The 25,683-nt window shown below is 37.0% G+C and overlaps 1 protein-coding gene across 4 annotated transcripts in view; it reads right to left on the reverse strand.

Annotated features, from left to right (window-relative positions):
- The window catches only part of CDC42BPA (CDC42 binding protein kinase alpha), a 409,866-nt gene that overhangs the window by 250,373 nt on the left and 133,810 nt on the right, over positions 1–25,683 (reverse strand). For all 4 annotated transcript variants that reach the window (XM_069069123.1, XM_069069124.1, XM_069069121.1 and 1 more), the window contains exon 3: positions 17,792–17,875. In XM_069069123.1, the coding sequence (XP_068925224.1) occupies positions 17,792–17,875 (84 nt within the window). The remainder of the gene's footprint in view (positions 1–17,791; positions 17,876–25,683) is intronic.

The following is a 25,683-nucleotide window of genomic DNA, read 5'->3' on the forward strand; positions in this document are numbered from 1 at the left end:
AAATTAGTTGCTCAACTTTGCCTCTTCTACCTTCACAACATCTCTAGCATATGACGTGTTCTCCTCTCTCTTACAGCTACATTTGTTCAGGCCCTCATCACCTTTTTCCTAGATTATTTTAATTATTTCAAAAGCTTCTTACTTGGTCTCCTTGCCTTAAGTCTCACTGCCATAGTGATTTTTTCTTAACTTCAGATCTGACCTTCTGACTCCCTTATTCAATAAACTCACATGGCTGCCAATGGTCTCCTAGCATAAAATACAAACCTGTACACCCTGGCTTCAATCTACCTTTGAAGCATCAGTAGACATTCCTTTTTCTTCCTTAGTCTGAGATTCAGTCAAATTGACCTTCTCCCTATTCTTTACTCAAAATACTCCATCTCCCATCTCAGCACTTTTTCAAAGGTTGTACTATATGACTGCAATACAATCCCTCTTTACTTCTGCCTTGCAGAGTTCCTCTCATCTTTTAAGATAAAAATCAGTCACCATATTCTAAATGAAGTCTTTCCTGATCCACCCAAGTACTTATGCCTTCCCTCCCAAATTATCCTTTAAGTATTTTATATGTATATTGATTTACTTTATATTTCTGGGGTCCTTACTTCTATATATATATATATTCTGTGGCCTCTCTAATTAAAGTATAAGCACATTTGTGAGTATGGATTGTTTCATTCTTTGTACTAATACTCATACAGTGCCTGACATATAGCAGGTAATAAATACTAGTTGACTGTTTCTTGGGGGTTCTGTTTCCTCATCCTTAAAATGAGAGGGGTAGGCTAAGATCTATGTTTGCCAGTCGTCCAATCCTTGGACCCATGTCCAAGTTTTTTGACAAAAACTGCTTACAAATTTTTACCAATTTGCATAATATTTACTATCTAAGTTCTTTGTTTCTAAAAAATTTAAATTAAACAGATTCTTCTGTCTCTTTCCCTTTGCATGCTGTTTCTTCTACTCCATTCTCCCTGGATCCCAATTCTTGACACTGACATATGGAGGTTTCAGAGGACAAAGATAGTACCAGGTAGAATTTAGATAACTGAGTGGTCTACAATACAATGTCAGCTGGGAAAAAATAAATTTTTTGATCTCTAAGATTTCTTTCAGCTTTAACAATGTAAAATTTTTTGAACAAAACGTGAATCAATATAGGGAACATAAGGTCTGAAAACAGCAAAAGTGAAATTAATCTAACAGAGTAGTAGTGACTGTAACAATGAAATGTAGGGTATATCTAAGCAAATCTGCATTATCAACCTTATATCATTAATCTGATATCTCAGGGAAATGAAATCTAATGAATTAATAAATTTCCAGGTATCTATTAGAAGGGCTTACCCCCTTTAAATGCCCACTTTTAGGACATTTTTAAAGGAAGTAATAAGTTACTTTTTCTGCACTCTGTTGCTTTCTTTATTTCTTTAAAAGACTGAGTTTACCTTACCATTTTTTTCATAAAAATAGCCAGAGTTGTGCTGGTAAAGGTTTAATAACTAGGTTCCCCAAAAAATGTATGTACAACATCCTTTTAAGTTTAATTTGCATTATTAACTTTTTCTCCGTCACTTTGAGTACAGAGCAGATAAACTTCAAAATAAGAAGTCAAGCCTTAATTTGATTTCTAAGGTAAAAATGCTCACAGACAATTTAACAATCAGCTCTCCAGTTGGAGCTGATTGCAGCACACCTCTGTTAAAAGCTCCCTTCACAATATAATAAGTTTTAGGGGCAGAGTCAAGATGGCACAGTGAGGGAAAGCATTTTTGCCTAGCTCATCCAATACATCTACTCTACAACAATCCCAGTAAAAGACCAAACTAAATTCTGATCAAGAAAGCCAAAAAGAAGTCATTTTCCATTCCAGGGCAGCTCGAGGAGACAGAAAAGTTTGCAGTTGTAGGAAGTGGTGTTATCCGGTGACTCTGTTGCCCATTCATAAGTTCTAAGTCACATATCCAGGGATAAAAGAGTATTCTCAAGTACAGGCCCATTCTAGCTATGTTTTGAGCGAGAAAAAAGTTAAACACAGCTTTACAGCTCTGAGCCCAAGAACAAAGCAGCATGTACTCAGTTCTAACCTTTGGTATAATATCAAATCCTGCAATGGAATAATTAGCACAAGCATCCCAGAACAAAGGGGAGTCAGCAGTTCAATCATCCCAAACCTGCAGAGCCTCCCAGTGGACTAAGAGTGACTGAACCAGCAACAGTCTACTGAAATTCAACCACTGACAAGTTAACAGACCCACACCTGGATTAGGAATTTATAGAGCTGAAACTAGAAAGCCACTGAACAGATTTCTCATACCAGATCACACTAATCTGGGAACACTGAAAACTTGCAGGGCCCCAGACAGAGCTGTGAAAACAGCAAAAGGAAAAAAAATCCCAGAGACTCAGGATAGATATCCCTCTCCCTGCCTCCCCAGAAGTGCTCAGAGCCCAGCATGAAGGCCAGAGTGTAGAAGGAGAAAGGAAGAATGAGGGAAAAAGAAAAACGAAGCCCACCATAAAGAAGTCCCCTGGCCATGATGATAGGAAAGTTCAAGACACAAACACAGAAGAGAATGACATAAAAAAATCTACAACCAAAGTCACAAAAAGAAAAATGTAAATTGGACACAAGGCAAAAAGAATTCCTAGAAGAGTTTGTACAAGATTTTTGAAACCAAATGAAGGGGGCAGAGTCAAGATGGCAGACTAAAAAGAAATATTTCTGCATAGTTAACTCAGCATATTGCTTCACAACAATTCAGAAAGCACACCAGACTGAATTCTGAGCAGGAAAGTGATTTTTAGAAAGTAAAAAGGAGGTTGTTTTTGCTTCTTTGCTTGCCCAGACAAAGGCAGCTTAGAAAGAGATTTGCTGATACTTGGAAAAAGGGCTGGCCAGAAGCACAGCATGTGGGCAAAATCAAGGAGAATTTCCATGCCCAATGACAGAAAAAGGACCAAGACAAGGTCCCAGGGAAGGAAACAACAGAGTAGAAAGAGATCCCAAGAGATCTCTGAACCAGTGGTGGGCACAAGAATAAGTAGCATTTGGCAACTCGATTATACATTGTCCAGATTCTAGTCATGGATCCCAGGAAAAAAAAAATATCTGTGAGAGAGCTTGGGCCCACTCTAGCAGAGTACTGAACAAGAAAAAGGTCTGAAAAACATATAGGTGACTCTGAGTCAAGGAGCAAAGCAGACTGTTTAGCCCATAACCAAGTGTCTATGCCTGTAGTGGAATAATCAAGGCAAGAAGTTTCAGACCAAGGGGAAAAAGGGGCTCAGTCATTCTCTCAATATGCAGAAACTTGAGGACTAACAGTTACTAGGTCTAGCAGCAGTCAGCTGAAACTCAGACAAATACAAACAGACTCAAACCTAAATCAGAAACTTGTGAGCTCAAACCTGAAGAATATGAACACTTGTATTCCTGGATCACATCAATTTCAGAGCACTGAAAATTTGCCAGTCCTGAAATAAGGTGTTAAATTAGAAGGAGGACAAAAGCTCAAGCCAGGTATCACCCCAGAAGTGTACAGAGCCCAGAACCAACATAAAGTCCAAAGCCAAGAGGTATGCTGGGAGAATGAACAAAACCAAAACAAAACCAAAAACCAATAAGCAAAGCTACAAAGAAAAATGCAGTTTGGACACAAGTCCAACAAGAATACTTTGAAGCATAAGTGTTTAAAAAGGTTTTGAATATCAAATGAGAGCTCTGAAAGAGTGATATGAAAAGAGAATTAACAATCTGGTAAGAGTTACAAAAACTTGTGGAAGAAAATAACTCCTTGAAATAGAAATTAGCAAAATAAAAACTAATGACTCTGTGGGACATCAATTAAAAAACAAAAGAAAATATAAAATAACTCATAAGAAAAACAAATGACATGGAAAAGAGATTGAAAGGAGATAATCTAAGAATGATCAGACTACCTGAAAGCCATGAAAGAGAGCCTATGACATTATATTTCAAAAAATCATAAAAGAAAACTGCCCAGATCTCTTAGAATCAGAGGGCAAAGTAGAAACAGAAGGAATCCACTGAGACACCTCCTGAAACTAATGCCAAAATGAAAACAATGGGGAATATTACAGCCTGAATCCAGAGGTACTACATCAAAGAAAAAAAATATTTCAAGCTGCCAGAAAAATAAATTCAAGTACAAATACAAGGAGATGCAGTCTAGATTTAGCAGCAACCATGAAAAAGAAACATGGAGCTAGGAATATGATATTCCAAAATGAAAAGAATCTAGGCTTACAATCAAAACTAACCCACCCAACAAAAGTATGTATAACACTACAATGGAAAGAAATGAACCTTTAAAAATAGCACACTTCCAAGTATCCCTGATGAAGAAGATCAGAGTTGGGATGAAAATCTGACATACAGACAAAAGAATCAAAAGAACCATAAAAATATAAGCAAGAAGTCATAAAGGATTAAACAAGGTTAAACTGTTTACAATATTACATGAGGAACTCATGTCACCCTTTAGAACTTTATCATCACCAAAGATCCTATCAGACAGAAAGGTGGGGTGTGATTCTATTATGTCTGGATGTCTCAAAAGAAGAATGAAAGGTTGGGGGAAAAAGAATGCACTGAAAGAGGGGCAAAGGGAGAGAGGAATACAGAAAATTATCTCATTTAAATGGATATACAAGGAATTTAAACACTATATGGAGGGACAGCATGTAACACCTGAACCTCACTCTCATTTAAACTGCTTAAAAGAGGGAAGAATACACATACTCTTAATTCTAGTACCTACCCTCTGGTGATTATGTGCTATTTAACATACACACACAAACATATAGTGTGTGTGTATATATATAATATATATATATACACACACACAAACACATCATGCTTTGTATCCATTGGTTAGCATGTTGTCTCCCCTATTAGACTGCAAGTTCCTTGGGGTCAGGGACTGACTTTTGCCTCCTTTTGTATGCCAGTGCTTAGCAGACTGCCTAGAAATAGTAGGTATTTAATAAAAGTTTGTTAGTTGATCAATAAACAATTTACATTGCAATTCAAAATGTTTTTCTAAGAAGAAAAACTAAAATGTCCTTACATAAGGCAGCATGATACCATGAAAAAATGAATGACTTTTGAGTCAGAGGACTTTGATTCAAATATTAGCTCTACAATGAAATCTACAAAATCAACTACATGACCCTGGACAAATCACTTAACTTGTCGGGGCCTTTGTTTCTGCACACACAGTAAGATTATTAGACTGAATGCTCTTTAATGTCCCTTCTGTGTCTAAACTTTCAATCCTATAAGTCAATGACAAAAAAGGCTCCATTTTCACCATCATATTCTCTGTAATTCCTCTCTCTAACCATAATCTCCATCCTTTGATCTGTATGTCTCATTCCTGAAAGTGTTCATTAAAATCATTACTTTCAGTTGTTCAATCCCTTTCTGCTCTTCTAGTCCATCATCTATATTGTAGCTTCAGTTTCCCTCCCTTAAAAGTCTTGAATGTGTGTGTGTGTGTGAGTGTGTGTATAAGAGATATATTATCAGATCACTCTCCTATACCATGGAATCCATCATCCATTAACTTCATTTCTACCTGCAGTTCTTCAGCAGTAGAAAACATAATCTGCCTAAGAACTACTTGGCAAAGATTGCTGGAAGAAATGACAAAACCTCAAGGACTGGTGGGGCAGAACCAAGATGGCAGAGTAAAAGCAGGAACTTGATTGAGTTCTTCCCCCAATCACCTCCAAATGCCTGTAAAAAATTACTCTAAACAAATTTTAGAACCACAGAATCCACAAAATGACAGAGTGAAACACATCTCCAGCTAAAGACACCATGGCAGGCCAAGAGGAAGGGTCTATCACACCAGGTTGGGAGTGGAGCACAGTCCCACGCGGGCCGCGCCAGCACAGACAGGGTCAAAGCAAGCCTCAGGGGACTTGCAGCTGTGGCAGTTTCCAGAATTCTCAAACCACAAACGCCAAAAACAAAGTAAAAGGTCAGTGGGTCAGTGAGGGAACTCTGTTGGACCTGGGTGAGAGAACGTGGTCCTACCCCAGGCCTGGGGTGGTGGAGGTGGTGGGTGGCAGTAGTAGCAGCAGCAGCAATGGCGGTTGCATCCAAACTCCAGGCCCATAGATGGTAGGGGGATAGAGCTGTTGATCAGAGAAAAACTACAGGGATCTCTTTGCTGGTGCTAAGGCAGAATTCTCTTGCTTTGCCCAGCCTGGATCTGGGTCACAGTCTTGGATGACAGTACTGGGGTGAGGAGGAGCGCTGGCACAGCAGAGCTTGTGGTGGCTGTAGATAGGGAGTCCTCCTCACAGTTCCAAGGCAGAAAAGAGTACTTGTGGTCACTCACACACCAGACCATGGGCCAGGAGAAGAGTAAAGACCTCTCCTTTGACCATATCACCTTGGAAGAATTGAAAATTTAGAGGTACCTAGAAGTAGCTCTGACAATAGCTATGCAAAAACTCCAGAAATTTAAGACACAGCACTCTCCACTCTGGAAGCAGAAACATAACCTTGCCAAAGAGCTCAAAAGTCAATTAATTGGCTGGGAAAATGAGCAGAGGAAAAAAATCAGACTACAGAAACTTTCTTTGGTGACAAAGAAGGTCAAAACATACAGACAGAAGAAGACAACAAAGTCCTACATCCAAAGCCTCCAAAAAAAAAAAAAAAAGAATTAGTGGCAGGCCATGGAGGAGCTCGAAAAGATTTTGAAAATCAAGTAAGAGAAGTAAAGGAAAAATTGGGAAGTGAAATGAGAGTGATGCAAGAAAATCATGAAAAACTAGTCAACAGTTTGCTAAAGGAGAACCCCCCCCAAAAAAATACTGAAGAAAATAACATCCTAAAAAAATAGACTAACTCAAATGGCAAAAGAGGCCCAAAAAGCCAATAAGGAGAAGAATGCCTTAAAAAAAAAAAACAGAAATGGCCAAATGGAAAAGGAAGTCCAAAAGTTCACTGAAGAAAATAATTTCTTAAAAATTATAATGAAACAAATGGAAGCTAATGACTTTCTGAGAAATCAAGATATTATAAAAGAGATCCAAAAGAATGAAAAAATGGAAGATAATGTGAAATCTCTCACTGGAAAAACAACTGACCTGAAAAAGAGATCCAGGAGAAATAATTTAAAAACTGTGCTACCTGAAAGCCATAATCAAAAAAAGATCCCAGACATCTTTCAAGAAATTACCAAAGAAAACTGCCCTAATACTCTAGAACCAGAGAGTAAAATAGAAATAGAAAGAATCCATCAATTACCTCTTGAAAAAGATCCCAAAAAGAAAAGTCCTAGAAATATTATAGCAAAAATCCAGATTTCCCAGGTTAAGGAGAAAATATTGCAAGCAGCCAGAAAGAAACAATTCAAGTACTGTAGAAACACAATCAGGATAACACAAGATTTAACAGCTTCTACATTAAGGGACTGGAAGGCTTGAAATATGATATTTTGGAGGTCAAAGGAACCAGGGTTAGAACCAAAAATCACCTACCCAGCAAAACTGAGTATAATGCTTCAGGGGAGAAAATAGATATTCAATGAAATAGAGGACTTTCAAGCATTCTTAATGAAAAGACAAGAGGTGAACAGAAAATTTGACTTTCAAATACAAGAATCAAGAGAAGGATGAAAAGGTACAGAGGAAAGAGATATCATAAGGGACTTTTTAAAGTTGAACTGATTACATTCCTACATAGAAAGATGATATTTGTAACCCATGAGACTTTTCTCAGGATTAGGATAGCTGACGGGAATATATATACATATATGTGTATGTATATGCATATATGCATATGTGTGTGTATGTGGAGAGACAGAGAGAAAGCGAGAGAGAACAGGGTGAGTTGAATATGAAGGGATGATATCTAAAAAAATAAAATTAAGGGGTGAGAGGGAGGAATACATTGGGAGAAAGGGAAAGATAGAATAGGGTAAATTATCTAATATAACAGAGACAAGAGAAAGTTGTTACAACAGAGGAGAAGAGAAGGGAGGTGAAAGGGAATGAGTCAACCTTACACCCACTGGATTTGGTTTAAGGAGAGAATATCATACACACTCGATTGGGTATCTTACTCTACAGGAAAAGTAGGGAAAAAGAGGTAAGAGAGGAGGGGACAATAGACGGGAGTATGGATTGGGAAGAAGCAAGGGACAGGGTCAAAGGAGAAAACAAAATAAATGGGGGGGCAGGATAGGATAGAGGGAAATATAGTTAGTCTTTCACAATATGACTACTATGTAAATGTTTCATATAACTACATATGTATAACCTTTACTGAACTGCTTGTCTTCTCAATGTGGGTGGGTAAGGAAGGAAGAAGGGTGAGAATGTGGAACTCAAAAGTTTTAAAAACAAATGTTAAAAAAATGTTAAAAATGTTTTTACATGCAACAAGGAACAAAGAAATACAGTCAATGGGGTGTAGAAATTCATCTTACCCTACAAGAAAGTAAGCAGGAAAGGGGGGGAAGAGAAAAAGGGGGGGGGGGACTATGGTTCTTTGTTCCTTGTTGCAGACAGGGGGATGGGGTAATCAGTATGCATGCCATTTTGGGGGGGGGGTTAGGGGAGAGATGGGGAGAAAATTTCAAACTCAAAATCTTGTGGAAATGAATGTTGAAAACTAAAAATAAATTTAAAAATTGGGGGGGGGACCTCAATGACTGGATTCACATTTGTAAAACTGTGTTATATAACCATATTTAACCCTTCACAGCTACAATGAAACTATTTTATTCTTTTCTTATTTATTCTCTACCACTTCCCACAGTAGCTGATGCATTTCTCTTCAACTCCTCTCCTCCCAACTATCAAAACTGCTCTCTAAGCAGGAAACTTCACTTATTTTACTGAGAAAACTAAGGTCATTTAAAAAATGTTCTCTCATTTCCCCTCCACCACAACCATCATCAATCAACAATGTCTCTATAATTTTTGCCATTAGCTTTACACTTAAAGGCTGAAACAGCCCTCATCCTTACCAAACTAATTCATTCATCTACATCCTTAACCATAACTCCCCAGCTGCCTACTTCTAGGACACTGATTCATCAGTCCTCTTATTTTAGAGCATATGCTGCCTCCTCCTCCTCCTCCTTCACCTATACATATAATCAATATTCCCTTAGAAGAACAAAATGTAGGAGGCAGAGCCAAGGTGGTAGAAAAATACTAAGAAGTATACCCTAGCTTCCCCTGGTCTACTTTCTAACTCCTTCAAACAAATCTTTTAAAAAATGCACTAGAATGAATCACAAAAGTAAAATCCAAGAAAAGTCACAGTAGCTTCTCTTTCTAACCAAGGTCAGCATAGGTAAAAATTCAAAGTCTCTAGACACTGGGAGGAAAGTTTGGCTAGGGGTGGCTGAGTGGAGCACTCTCGTGCAGGGAGTCTGTACATCATGGCAAGATGAGGTCCCAGATCTACCCCAGGGCATGAAATGGGAACAGGTAACAACTATCACCCACTACCCAAATCTGTGTCAATGAACCAGTGCTGACTAAGAAGAGGACCTGTGCACAGAAGTAAAGTTCCTGGGGAGACAGTGGTCACTAGCCACAGTTGGGTAGGTCTAGAGGGGGATTAAATACAGAAGTAAGATGCAATGATGTTGCTGGAACCCTAATAGCAAAGTAGAGTTCTAATCCTTCCTTCTAGCCCAGGCTAAAGCCTAAAGAGGAATCCCTGACCAGGTAGGAGCCAGAACTTAGTCACTCTGAAGCAGCAGAGCTTCTCAGATGGCTGACAAGGGCTGAGCCCAACAGCAATCTATTGTGTCACAGACCCAAAACCAGGTCAAGAATTCAGAGCAAGAGCATACTAATACACATTTTGCCCTCGATTCAACAACTTTGGGAGTACTGAAAGTTTACATGTCCCCAACCTGAGCAGTCATTGTGGTCCTGGAATAATCTAACATTCAATACCCCAAGAAAAAGAAACTAAAATCAGATTAGTCCTTCTATCCAGGAACACACAGAGCTCAGTCTTAACATTATGTCCTAAGTCAAGAAGTAGGCTGGAAGAATGAGCAAACAAAAGGAGTATCCCACCATCAAAATTTTAGAAAAAAGAGAGAAGAAAAAGTTATTTGGAAGATATGTTAAGGGAGGAGTTTGTCCTAAGCAAAACAAACTCTAATGATACATGAAAAATATTCATAGCTCTTTTTGTGGAGGTAAAGAATGAAAATTTGAGGGAGTAACCTTCAACTACAGAACTGCTAAACAAATTATATAAAATGTGATGGATAACTACTGCATTATAAGAAATGATGAAGGGAATGGTTTCAGAGAAATCAGGGAAGATTTGTATGAACTCATACAGAAAGAAAATGAACAGCAACCACAGAAAAAATTATACAATAACAATAATATTGTGAAGAAAAAATAATTTTGACTTAGGAATGCTGATCAATGTATGACAAGCATGATTCCAAAATTTCCACAATTTTCCACAATTTCAAAAAACACCTGTCACCTCCTTTTAGAGTAAGAATGAGCCCTGCAGGGGCAGCTAAGTGGCACAGTGAACAGAGCACCAGCCCTGGAGTCAGGAGGACCTGAGTTCAAATTTGACCTCAGACACTTAACACTTACTAGCCGTGTGACCTTGGGCAAGTCACTTAACCCCAACTGCCCTGCCTTCCCTCCTCCAAAAAGCCAAAAAAAAAAAAAAGCAGCTATGTATGTACATGTGTATGCATGTGCTTGTGTGTATGTTTACATATCATCTAATACCATATTTCACTTTAGAGTAAAAATGGATATATGGTCTAAATATAAAAGAATGCATTACAAATAAATTAGAAGAAAATAAAATCATTGCTTTTGCTTACTGAGAAAGATTAAGAACATTTAAGATCTAAACAAGAAATAGAGGAAATCAAAATAATCAGTCAAAAAGCATTGCTTAAGTGCCTAGTATGTGTCATGCACTGGGTTAAATTCTGGGGATACAAAGAATGGCAAAAGATACTTCCAGCCCTCACATACACAAACTAGTTATATGATAAACTGCAGAAATATGTTTTGTGGGGGCGGAGCCAAGATGGCGGAGTAGAAGCAGGACCGCCCGCGGCTCCAGCTTCCCACTCCCCAATCCATGTAAAAAGGGGACTCTAAAACTTTGGAGCTGCAGGACACACAAAATGACACAGAGAAGCTAACTTCCCACTGAGGACAGCCCGGCAGGCCAGCGGGCAATTGGCCAGCATAGCGCTCTGGGAGCAGAGCCCAGCCCCACCCCAAGGCTTTAGCCCCAGGGCGGGCCTGACCAGCCCCTGGCCTGAGGGACTCCAGATCACCAGCAGCTGTGGCCCTTTCCAGAATTATCAACACATAGATGCAAAGGACAAAGTGAGAGGTCAGTGCAGTCTGGACTTTGGGACCCAGTAGGTGGTGGTGCGTGGCTTTTGCCCCCCGGGGCAAGAAGCTGCTGAGATGCCAGCACAGCCAGCCAGCAGCACCTGGCAGCTTCAGCTCCTGGCCTGCAGAGTGTAGGGGGACCAAGCACCAGTTTGAGGGGTAATCTCTCTTGCTTTAACCTTCTTGGATCTGGATTGCAGTCTAGGGTCAAGGTCCTGGGATGTGTGTCCAGCTTGCCAGAGCATGTGGAGACCTCAGAGAAAGCACCCATCTAACACCTCCAGCAGCTGAGAAAACTCCAGCGTTTGGGACGAAAGCTCCCCTGTCTGGTGGTCCTACTGTGGCAAAAAGCCCAGGGGTCAAGTGACTGAGGGGCAACATGACCAGGCAAAGGAAACAAAGCAGACAGAAGATTCCAACATTACACTCCTATTTTGGGGACCAAAAGGAGCAAAGCATGGAACAGGAGGAAGACAGTGAAGTCAGAACTCCTGCACCAAAAGCTTCAAAGGAAAATACGAGTTGGTTACAGGCCATAGAGGACCTTAAGAAGAAGATAAGAGAAGTGGAGGAAAAATTGGGAAGATAAATGAGAACAATGCAAGAAAATTATGAAATTAGAGTCAACAGCCTGACTGAGGAAAATCACACCTTAAAAAACAGACTGACTCAAATGGCAAAAGAGGCTCAAAAAGGCAACAAGGAGAAGAACGCCTTAAAAAGGTGAATTTGCCAGATGGAAAAAGAATCTCCAAAGCTCACTGAAGAGATTCATTCCTAAGAATTAGATTGGAGCAAATGGAAGCTAATGACTTTATGAGAAATCAAGATGCCGTTAAACAGATCCAAACAAATGAAAGAATAGAAGGCAATGTGAAATATCTCATGGGAAAAACCACTGACCTGGAAAATAGATCCAGGAGAGAGAATTTAAAAATTATTGGACTACCTGAAAGCCATGATCAATGTAAGAACCTAGAAATCATCCTCCAGGAAGTTCTCAAAGAAAACTGCCCTGATGTTTTAGAACCAGAGGGCAAAATAGAGGTTGAAAGAATCCACCGATCACCTCCTGAAAAAGATCCCAAAAAGAAAACTCCTAGGAATATTATAGCCAGGTTCCGGAATTCCCAGATTAAGGAAAGAATATTACAAGCAGCCAGGAAGAAACAATTTGAATATTGGGGAAACACAATCAGGATAACCCAGGATCTGGCAGCTTCTACACTGAGGGATCGAAGGGCTTGGAATATGATATTCTGGAAGGCAAAGGAGCTGGGATTAAAACCAAGGGGCACCTACCCAGCAAAACTGAGTATCATGTTTCAGGGGAAAATATGGTCATTCAGTGGAATAGAGGACTTTCAAGCATTCTTGATGAAAAAACCAGAGTTGAATAGAAAATCTGACATTCAGATACAAGAAGCAAGAGAAGGATAACAGGTAAACAGGGAAGAGAAATCATAAGAAACTTATCAAAGTTGAACTATTAACATTCCTACAAAGAAAAATAATAACTGTAACTTATGAAACTTTTCTCAGTAGTTGAAGGGAATAGAAATATATAGATGTTTATATATGGACATATCAATACATATGTGAATGTGTGCATATATGTTTACAGGTATACATGGATAGAGGGCACAGGACCAATTCAACAGGAAGGGATGATATGTAAAAGGTGAAATTAAGAGGTGAGAGAGGAATATAATGAGAAGAGATGGGGAGAGACAGATTGGGGTTAAACTATCTCATATAGAAGAGGCAAGGGAAAATGGTTACAATGGAGGGGAAGAATAGGAAGGCAAAAGGGAATGGGTCAACCTTATTCCCATTGAATCTGGCTTGAGGAGGGAATGAAATACACACTAAATAGGGTATCTCACCCTCCGGAAGAGTAGGGGGGAAGGGGATGAGAGGGGGAATGATGGTAGGGAGGGCAGGCTGGGGGGGAGGGAAGTTGGAAGCACCCATTTTTGAAAAGGGACGAGATCAAAGTAGAGAACAGAACAAGTGGCAGGTGGGATAGGAGGGAGGGAAATATAGTCAGTCTTTTACAATATATCTACTATGTTATTGTTTTGCATTAGCCACACATGTACAACCTATACTGAACTGCTTATCTTCCCAGTAAGGGTGGGTGACAAGGAAGGAAGGGAATGAATCTGGAATTCAAAGTTTTAAAATCAAATATTCAAATATAGGTATATATAATATATATATGTATGTATATATATATATACATATACTATTATTAATACTATTTTACATGTAATTGGGAAATAAGATATACAGACACTGGGGCATAGAGATCCACTGGAAAAGTTGAAAGGGGTATGGGAGAAAATATGGGAGAGAGCAGATTGGAGGAGGGGATATCCTGTGGTACAGCTATTTTGGGGCGGTGGGTAGGGGAAAAACGGGGAGAAAATTTGTGACTCAAAATCTGGCAGAAATGAATGATGTAAATCAGAAGTTAATAAAGCACTTGAAAAAAAAATAAACTATAGATATTGAACACAAAGGTAAGCAGTATCAATAAAAGAGATCATCTTGTTGAAGGTGGGATTTTGGTAGGGACTTGAAGGAAACCATGGAGATGGAAATGAAGAAAAAGTATTAGGGACAGCCAGCAAAAGTTCCTAGTCAGGATACTGAGTCTGATCCTAGAGGAGAAAGGAAGCCACTAAGCGTTTACTGAGTGAAAGCAGTGGGGTGACAAGGTCAGACATATACTTTGGAAGATCCTTTTGACAGCAGAGTGGATGGGGAAAACCTTGTAACGGAATCTTAATCAGTAGACTACGAGGATAATCCATACATCAAGTGAAAATGGTCTGAAATAGTACTAGAAAGAAGGAAGCATATACAAGAAACATTATAAAGAAAGACTCAAGAAGCTCTAACAATAGATTGGATATGGAGGGTGAGAGAAAGTGAAGAGTTAAACATGTTCTGTAGAAAACAAGAGGAAAGAAAGAAGAGGCTTTGGGAGAAAGATGACTTCATTTTTGGAGGTGTTGAGTTTAAGATGTCTATGGGACATCCCATTCAAAATGACTAATAGGCAAATGGAAGTAAAGAGAGAGTTTAGAGCTAAACAAGTAGAAAAGAGAATCATCAGCATAGAGATGATAACTATTCCAAGAGAGCTGATAAGATAACCAAGGGAAATTGTATAGAATGAGAAGAGAAGGTTCAGAAAAGAAAAGTGAAGGATTCCCAGTTAGTGGGCATGACCTTAATGAAAATCCAGAAATGATAACACAGAAGAAGCAGTCAGAAAGGCAGAAGAACCAGGATAGAGTAGTGTCCAGAAAACCTAAAAAGAAAAGAATATCCAAAAGAGGGGATGGCTGCAAGTATCAAAGGCTGCAGAGAGGTCCAGGATGACAATTGAGAAAATGTTATTAGATTTAACAATTAAAAGATCTTTGGATAACTCTGGACAGAACAGAGAGTGAAAAAAAAAGGTAAGTAGAAACATGATTGTAGATGTTTTCTTAAGGACCTGAGCCTTAAGAAGAAGAGATATGAGACAATAGTTAATGTGGACAAAAAGCTTAAGAAAGAATTTTCTGAAAATGCATGAAATGCTATTAAGAGTGGGTACAACAAAGCATGTATATGTAGTCATTCATACAAATACACACACACAAACACACACACACACATGGAAGAAGTCAGTAGAGAAGAAGAAATAGAAAACTCAAATGATCAAAAGAAAAGGGTTCCAAAATTGAGGAGATAAAGGGCATGCTTTCTGTTAAGAAGAACTACATCACCACCTAAAACCTGAGTAAAGTTTTACTTGGAAGGCAAATAACGATAGTGTCATGGGAGGCACTTTAGAAACATGAAACATAAACATAGAACACCAGAGTTTAATCAGAAAAATATGCACTGGAATCCCAACTCGGACATTTACTGAATGCATGATTCTTGGACAAGTCAGTTAACCTCTCTCATCCTCATCTTCCTTATTAGCTACACGAAATAATACAGTAACCACCTTCCAGGGCCGTCATGAGAATCAAGTAATATAACACGTGGAAAATACTTTGCAAAGCTTAAAATGCCATATACATATTAAGTATAATGATACAGCAATAATTATTAGAATAAATTTTTCATTTATTTTTTATTCTGAACTTAAAACACCAGATTAAACGAGCATTTCCTTACACATGACAGAGCAGAAAAAGATGATTGTACATGAAACTGTAGGCCTCTACTGTATACAATTTTCTTTCTATTTGGATATATATTTCTTATATAATAAATCCAACTTGTAATTTTCAAAGATGCTCTACTAATCTACTATTCTTTCTGGCCTTTTCTCTTCATTCCCTCTTATGCATTATTTAAAATGTACTTTTCTTTTTTGTTTTTGGCTACTATATCCCTATTTTCCATCCCTGACTGTCCCATACATTGTGGGAAAAGGGGAGGCCAAAAAGTCAATTCAATTAATATTTATTAAGCGCCCTCTATATGTCAAACACTGCGCTAAGCACTGAGGATACAAAAGAAGCCAAAACACAATCTCTGCCCTCAAGGAGCTTACAATCTAATTAGAATTGCTGTAACAAATATGCACAGAAATAAGCAAAATAAAAATCCACACTCAGATCCACATTGTCCAAAGATTTTATGTCTCATTTTGCTTCTGAGTTCATGACTTTTCTGTCAAGAGGTACATAGCTTGCTTTAACATCCTTTCTTTACAAACATGGTTGGTCAATCAGCATTCTCAAATTTTTAAAGTTGTTTTGCTTTACCTTGCTGTTGAATAAACTATTTTCTTGGTTCTACTCACTTTTCCATTTATTATATCATACCAGTCTTTCCAGGTCTCTCCAAAACCATTCCTTTACTCCTAATACTCCATTATAGTCATAAAAAATAATTTCTTATTACTAGTAATAGTAATGTCTAACATTTATGTAGCATTTTAAGGTCTGTAAAGCACTTTAAAAATATTGCCTCATTTTATCCTCACAACAACCCTGAGAGGAGGGTGTTATTATGATCCACATTTTACAACTGAGAAGACTTAGGCAGACAGAGGTTAAATGACTTGCCCAGGATCACAAAGCTATCTAAGGGTGAATTTGGACTCAAGTTTTTCTGACTTGGCCCAGCACCTGACTGCACTGCCTAGTTGCCTAAACTAAACAAAACTTTGTTCAGTTACTGTTCAGTTGTTGTCTTTATCTTCCAGGGATTGCCACTACAAAAAAAAAGTACTCTAGATAGATAGAGACAGATAGATAGAGACAGAGAGATAGAGATACATTTTTTTTTTTTACAAACTGGTCCTTTCCTCTGTTTTTAATCTCTTTGAGATTATAGGCCTAGTAATGATATCTCAGAGGGGATGTAGAGTTTAGCAATTTTAGAAGCACAGTTCCAAACTGTTTTCCAGAATAAGTGAACTAATTCATAGCTCCATCAACAACAATTTATGAGTATTCCTGTCCTCCTACATTCTCTCCAACAACTGTCATTTTCCCTTTTTTGTCACTTTTACCAATCTGGTACATGTGGTGAGATGGAACTTCAGAGTTGCTCTAAATTTGTATTTGTCTTAGAGTTGGTTTTGTGGTATAGTGGAAAGAAATAGAAGATCTAGCATTAATGCTTCAATCTCCCTCATAAAGTAGGAGACTTGACTATCAGCTCAGAAGAAGGGATGTAGGATGAGGGCCAGGGACTATGTGAAATGAATAAATTGTAACAAACAACACTAGGAATATGGTTGGTCATTGTCCTTCGTTCTCAAAGAGGACCAAAATGACATCACTATGCTAAAGTCAAGTTTCAATGTGTCCAACTGTGGCTGATCAGACTAATACGAGCTCAGAATGCTCTACCACAGGTCGGGCACAAATAGTCTGTGTGAACATTTGGCATGGATTCTCTAAATTTGCGCATCCTGCATTTCCTTTGAACTGTTTCAATTCTGCTTTGCTCAAGAACTTAGAAGAAATTAATGAAAGGAATGCAATTTCACACTGACAGACCAACTGGTAGTAAATAACATAAAACTGCAGAGGTCTTGTAAGGATAGTCTCATAACTCCTGCTAGCAACATCAGGCAGCTAAAAAAAAAAGGAAGTGACTGAGCTTGATGGTGAAGTCTATATGGTACATCAGCAGATAGGAATCATATAAGCATAAAACGAAATCAACAAATACAGCTGCAAAGGGTCCAGAGGTAAAAAACAAAGACTACATGTCTGTAGCAGCAGTACATTTTTAATCAAAATTCTATTACAAATAAATATTGGTTTTCATTATTTTATAATCACCCATCTTTATTTAAAAAGTCAACATCTAAAAAAAATTTCTAAGACTAAGATTCAAATATTTGGAATCTTACCTCTGCTCTTTTCAGCATTTCCCATTTATTCAGTATTTTCATGGCAAACACTTTATCGGCATTTTTTAGTTTTACAACTGCCACCTAGGAAAAAAGATAAAGGATGGACTTTAAAAATATGAAAATACAGAATTGTAAATGACTTAGCTATTCTCAGCAATGATCCAAGAAATCCCAAAGGACTCGTGATTTAAAATGCTATCCACCTTTAAAGAAAAAACTGATGGTATCTAAATACAGTTCTGAAGAATACCATTTTTCACTTTCTGTTTTGAACTTTCTTCCACAAAATAACTAATATGTAAATATATTTTACATGCTTATACATGTATAATCTATAGCAGATTGCTTACCATCTCAGGAATGGAGCAGGAAAGGGAAGGAGGCATAGAATTTGGAACTTAAAACATAAAGAAAAAAAGTTTGTACATGTAATTGGGAAAAATAAAATATTATTTTTTAAAACGTGAAAATATATACCTTGGGTAGTCATTTTCCTTACATAACTGGAAACAAGCAGAATATCCCTAAACTTTTAGTCTTGGAGAGGTTCTAGGATTTTATATTTCTGACAGTCAAAAAAGTATAATGCTAGACTATATTACTCAGAGAGTAGAAATATTTCTGAGGGGAAAGGTACTGCATTTACTGTTACTATTTGGAAAGTAGGCATTAATAAAAGTATCTCTTCTAGGTTTCCTGATATTTTGCTTTTACATCAAGTAATTTCTATTACAACCTGGGCTTCAACCAAAATTTACAATATTAAAAAAACTAAATATGAACAATAAATTTCTAACAAATTTAACTGGAAACACCAGTAGCCAAAATAAGCATGTTTAATGAAGATGGCATTTTTTCAATTGATACAAAGTAAACAAAAAAAATTCTAATTCTTCACATCCTACAAAAAATGGACAATTTTCAGTTGGCTATTAAAGCACAGACATTCCTTTCAGAAGACTGTAAATTAGATATCTCGAATTTATTAGACTCCAAAAAAACACCTTTAAATGGCAAGATTTATACCCATCTATCTCCTGCAATACAAATACTCGTCAACATACCCATCTGGAAATAAAATAAATACAGAATCATTCATGCATTTACATTCACATATGAATGAGTAAGAATATATAGAAAAGAACACTAGAATTTGAAGACCCAAGTTTGAGTTCAAGTTCTTGAAAGATATGAGCCAAGTAATAATTTAACCTATATGTAAAAATGACAATATTAACATCTGCACTACATGATTTTTACAAGGATGTGATCACGAAAGGGTTTTATAAATCTTAAGAGTCTTAGCGCCATTATCATGATCAAGTATTAAGCTTACTTCAACCACAAACCTGCAATGTGTCCTTGGGTAAATCATTTGTCTTCTCAGGACCTCAATAAAAGGAGAAAGTCAAAATGTCACCTCTAAGATCCCTTCTAGTTCTTAAAATTCTATCACTGCATATATCATGTGTTTTCTAAGACTTGGTATATATACTTTCTTCTCTAAACATCCACACAGTGTTTCCAAGGGTCAGGCTAAGCTAAGCCTAGCTACTTCATTAGTAGCCAAGTCTCTTGGTGATTACTGGTAACAGCAACAAATAAATAAAGAAAAATAACAAAATGGATATCAAGGCTTATACCTTATGCTTCTTCACTGATAGCAGAATGGGGGGGAGGTAAAGGGTAGAAGAGGGTAGAGGGTAATAAGAATGACATAGTTGTTAATTTATTAGATCACATTTAAACTTTAATTTAGGGTACAGTCATGAGACCTTTGCCTAATGACTAAAGAGTAGAAATAATACTAGAGGAACTAAATAAAATCAGTCTTGACTCTTGTTATAAATGAAATGAGAAAAACAAAGGAAGTTGAAACTTCCTTTTATTAATAAAGGATTAATTAATAAATTAATTTTTAATTAAAAATAGAAATACAATAAATTAATATTACTAGTAATATTATTATTTGTTTATTATTTATTTATTATGGTTCAAAACAGTAGAGTGGAGTTTATTGTGCATTTGAGAGCAATAAGAAATAACATTTCACTGAATCTTGTACCGCAGCGCTCCTAAGTATTTGCAAAAACACTACTATGAAAATAACTGTAGCCTAACAGCCAATTAACAAAAAATTTTCAAACACCTATTTGCAAGGTACTGTGTTAGGTGCTGGGAATATAAGTATAAAGAATTAAACAATCCTTTCTCCTGACATATTCTAATGAACAAGACAACAAGTATATACCTAAGTATATGCAGAATAAGTACAAATCACTACACAAAACAGTTTGGAAGAAGGGACACTAAAGCAATTTGAGAAGTGGGGGAGGATCAGGAAAGACTCCATGTAGAATGTGACATTTAAGTTATGTTTTTTAAAGGAAAATAAGGATTCTGTGAAGCAGAGCTGAGGAAGGAGTGATATCTAAGCACAGCGGACTACTACTTAAAAGGTTTGGGGAGGGTAAACTGAGTGTCAGGTGTAAAGAATGGAAAGGTCAATTTGATTGTTACAGAGTACAGGACAAGAAGTAATGATCAATGAAGCTAGAAAAATATGATGGAACCAAGTTGTGTGAAAAGTTTATTTACCAACATCTACAGTAGAGGATAAAGGAGAGAAATTCTATGAAAAATCCATTAAGATCTTCCAAATTAATTCAACATATACCTTTATAATCATGACTTCAATGTCAAGATGGGAATATAAAAGAGAAAGAATTAAGTTGGAAAATACAGATCAGGGAGGGGCTAAAGACTTGTAGAACACCTAAACTGCTTCTGCCTATACAACTATTTTATTAAAAGAAATAATTCAGTAGGAGCTACACATCACAAATATAAAATAAAATTATCATAAGTAAAACTGATTAAATTTTCTGAGAATGGAAACAACACATTACTGATGTGAGAGCAATTTCTACTGTGTAAAAGTTGCATACACCAATTTACTCAACTGTATCAAAACTGTTACAAAGATGCAAATATACAATACTGATAACAAAAAATGGACTATGGAAAGAAGAAAGGTCACAGACAAAGACTATAATAATTTCATAGATAACTTTAACCAATAAAAGTAAATTGCCATTAATCACATTTTTAAAAAATTCACATAATTATATTTTAAGTACATAATTATATTTTAATACCTTTGACAAAGTATAACATTCTAAAAACCTTAAAGCATGGGCATATAAAAGCATTTTCTTTATATGCACATGTGTATATGCATACACATACATACTGCATATATTTATATGGATATACACATATTCTCCACATACCTATTCCTGCAAAAATCTAAAAAAGAACCAGAAAAAATAATGATAAAAAAAAATCAAATGAGAAAACACATTAAGTGCCTTGAACCACCTAAGAAATGCACAAAAAATAAGCCAGAAACCCAAGGGCTATATTGAAAAGGAAACCACCAGAAATGTCAGTGCTGGAGAAAGCTAATATGAAACTTATAGCCTACAATGCCATCAGATGCAGCAAAAACACAGAGTTCCACCAAGAAATTCTCAAGGGTGGACAAAAACCCAAAGTGTAAACCACTGAAGCCAAAGAGAAAGCAGAGACACATTGGGGAGCAGTAGCATTCAGACCAGTATACCTCAAGTCTAGAATCTCCAAAGACCCTAGCGGTCTTTCCTGAAATACCATAAGCCTTGAAGATACAGTACTCTGAAAATCTAAGATTTTTTTTTTATGGGGTAGGTGAGGGGAGAGAAGAGAATAAAATCTATTTATTGCTGCTTTTAGAGTGAAGGAATCATGGGCTGCAGAGTTTTCAGTAGGAGCCTAGGTAGCCTAGTCAAGAACAAGTAGAGTCAATAATCCCAAAAAGTTTAGGAGGGTACAGAGTCTGCCCTTAGCACTAAACCCCAGTTAAGGACCTAAGGTAGGAAATGAGCAAGCAGAAGACATCAACTTCTAAAAGCTTACTATAGATACAGTAACGTCTAAAAATCTAGTATTAACAACTGCAAGCAGAGATTCAAAGGGAAAAAAATAATGTATTTTCCACAATGAATACACAAGTACCTAGAAGAGATTAAAGAATGGATTTTTAAAATAGAATAAAAACTCTTGAGGAAAGACCTCTAAGAAAAATAATACGGAAAAGGAAGTACATCAACATGTACTGTGAACCAGTGAAATTGGCCTCTTAGTTGTTCCCCAAAGAAGATCCTCTGGCTGTCCTCTAAACCTGGAATATTTTCTCTTCTCTGTTCCAACTACTGACCTCTTTGGTTTCCTTCAAGTCCCAGTTAAAATACCACCTTCAACCAGAAGCCTTCTGTAACCCCTCTTAGTTCTAATGCCTTCCCTTCATTAATTTTTTTCCTATTTATAATTTGATATATAGAGATATGATATATAGATATAGACCTAGCTATAGATATATGTATGTGTACATATGTTTGCAAGTTGTCTCCCCCATGAGACAGAAGCTCTTTGAGGACAGGGACTGTCTTTTGTCACTTTTTGTATCCCCCAGCACTTAGCACAGTACCTGGCACATACTAGGCACTTAATAAAAAAAATTTTTTTTTGCCTTTTGGAGGACAATTGAGGTTAAGTAACTGCCCAAGGTTACACGGCTAGTTTTTTTGTATGGATGTTAAGTATCTGAGGCCAGAACCGATCCCGGGTCCTCCCAACTCCAGGGCCGGCGCCCTTACTCTTACACTCACTGCGGCATATGACATGTTTACAAATATGATACAATATGATTAGGTGATGCAATATTGTGATATCAAAATTTCAATACAGGAAAAACCCCACAAATTTAAATAAATTCTTAAATTTAAGATGTATATTTTTTTAATTCATATTTATTGAAATGATGTAATTTTTTTTTTACAAAAAAAAACTGTTAAAAGGTTAAAGAAAATAGATTTCCAGAGGGATGCTGAGTAATTTTATTTTTTTTAAGTGGTCAGGAGGCCAAATAAGTTTGGAAACCTTTGTTCTAGTTTATCCCCATTACAGATAATGGTTTTAGATTACAGATTCCTGGTTTTAGATACATACTGATTATTTTAAGGAAAACTCCATTTATTCCTATGCTCCCTAATGTTTTTAATAGGAATGGATTGCTGTATTCTCTCAAAAGCTTTTTCTGCATCTAATGAGATGCAGAAATAATGTAATTGCTGTTAGTTTTGTTACTGACATGGTCAATTATGTGATAGTTTTCCTAATACTAAACCAGTTCTGTATTACTGGTATGAATCTCAACTGGTCACAATGTATTATCCTGGTGATAAATTGCTATAATCATCAATTTTATTTAAAATTTTTGCATCAATTAGGGAAACTGCATCATTAGGAAAACTGGTGTATAATTTTCTTTCTCTGTTTTGGCTCTTCCTGGTTTAGGTATGAGCACCATATTTGTTTCATAAAAAGAATTTGGTAGAATTTCTACCCCCATTTTTCTAAATAGTTTGCATAGTACTGGAATTAATTGTTCTTTAAATGTTTGGTAGAATTCACTTGTGAATTCATCTACCTCAAAAGATTTTTTTCTTAGGGAGTTCACTGATGTCTTGTTAAATTTCTTCTTCTAAAATGGGTTAAACATTTTTTTTTCTTCTTCTGTTAATCTGGGCAATTTACAGTTTTGTAAATATTCATCCATTTCACTTAGACTGCCAGATTTACTGGCATATAGTTGGTCAAAATAGCTCCTAAATATTACTTTAATTTCCTCTTCATTGGTGGTGAATCATCCTTTTCATTTTTAATACTATTAATTTGGTTTTCTTCTTTTTCTATCAAATTGAACAAAAGTATATCTTTTATTGCATTTTTTTCATAAAACCAGCTCTTAGTTTTATTAGTTCAATAGCTTTCCTACTTTTTTAATCTATCCTTTCATTTTCAGAATTTCTAATTTGGTATTTGAGAATTTTTTATTTGTTTTTTCCTAGCTTTTTTAGTTGCATGCAAAATTCATTTATCTCTTCTTTCTCTATTTTATTCCTGTAAGCATTTACAGATATAAAATTTCCCCTAACAAATGCTTTGGCTGCATGCCCTAGGTTCTTTGGTATCTTATCTAATTACTAGTCTCTACTGTAATAGGTCTCTTGTGCCTGTTCATGTGACCTAATTTACCTTATTCTGTCTCTCCCTTTCCTCTTCTCCCAGTATAATCCTTTTTTCACCCTTTTTTTATATCATCACAAAGTCAACATATACCCACACCATCTGTCTATGTGTACCCTTTCTAACTGACCCAATAAAAATATAATTCTGAAGAGTTACAAGTATCATCTTCCTGTGCAAACAGTTTAAACTTATTCAAGATTTTTTTTTCTTTCCTGTTTCCCTTGTTATGTTTCTCTTGAGTCTTGAACTTGAAGATCAAATTTTCTGTTCAGCTCTGGTCTTTTCATCAGGGAAGTTTGAAAGTCCTTTACTTCACTGAATGACCATCTTCTCCCCTGAAATATTATGCTAAATTCTGCTGGGTAGCTGATTCTTGGTTGTAATCCAAACTCCTCTGCCTTCTAGAAAATCATATTCAAAGCTGATTCTTGATGTCTCATAGAGTCATTAGCTTCAACCTGTCCAATTCTAATTTTTTTATCCTTTTGCTTTTTGGAAGAGGGAGGGCAGGACAATTGGGGTTAAATGCCTTGCCCAAGTTCACATGGCTAGTAAGTGTTAAGTGTCTGAGGCTGGATTTGAACTCAGATCCTCCTGAGTCCAGAGCCAAACGATCTATTTCACTGCGCCATCTATAATTCTAATTTTTAAGGAATTATTTTCTTGAGTTAGTTTTTGTACCTCCTCTTCCATTAGCTATTCCTCCTTTTTAAGGAGTTGTTTTCTTCAGTGGTTTTTCACCCCTTTGGTCAACTGTATTTTTTAACAAACTGCTTTCTTCAATTTTTGTCCTTTTCCAAGTTGCTGACTCTCTCATTTCTTTTCCCAATTTTTTTTCTCCCTCTCTTATTTGACTTTTAAAATTCTTCCTAAGCTCTTCTAAGAATGCCTTTGTTCTTGAGACCAATTCATATTTCCCTTTGAGGTTTCACATGTAGATATTTTGACAATGTTGTCCTCTTCTGAGTTGGTGTTTTGATCTTCCTTGTCATCATAGTAACATTCTCATTTCTTGCCTATTTTGTGGCTTTTTTTTTTCCTTTTTGGAGGGGGTAAGGTAGGGCAATTGGGTTAAGTGACTTGCTCAAGGTCACACAGTGCTCTAGTCACTGCACCACCTAGCCGCCCCATTTTGTGGCTTTTAAATTTGAGCTCTGCTCCTGTGGCATAGGGGGCATTGTCCCAAGATTTATGTACTGGGGGACAGGGGCCTGGTTATTGGATTTATGTGCTGGGGTGTCAGGTGCTGAAAGTTTGTTTACTGTGCTGGGAAGACCTGGCCTAGTCCAGCCTGTTGTTACCTGGGTTCCAGGGCTGGCAACTGGCCTCTGCACTGGGGCTAGAGGCCTCACAGCTGGCCTGCTGTGCCAACAGCCTGATAAGCCAGGTCCAAGGGGCCTTGGTTGCTGATCTGTGCTATGGCTAAGAGTCTCCCGCTGGCTTGCCCAGACACCATCTGTGTTGGGTTGCACTCCCCTCTTTCCCAACTGAGACAGACCTTTCCTGAGGTCCTTCTAAGCTATCTTGAGATGGAAAACTGTTTCATTCTGTCATTTTGTAGGTTCTGTCATTCCAGAATCCACTTAGAGGCTTGATTTAATGTTGTTTCTGAGGGAAGACCTCAGGCAACTTCCTGGCTTCTCTCCATTCCTCAAGAAGTTAAGGAGATGATGAGAATTTTAGTAAAGTTAGATATGATAGACCTCTGAAGAAAACTGAATAGGAATAGAAATTAATATATATTTTTCTCAGCAATC

This window comes from Petaurus breviceps, unplaced genomic scaffold (assembly GCF_028583685.1).
Source record: "Petaurus breviceps papuanus isolate PSGF00001 unplaced genomic scaffold, PetGlider_PUasm1.0 90778, whole genome shotgun sequence".
In the NCBI taxonomy this organism is placed as follows: Eukaryota; Metazoa; Chordata; class Mammalia; order Diprotodontia; family Petauridae; genus Petaurus; species Petaurus breviceps.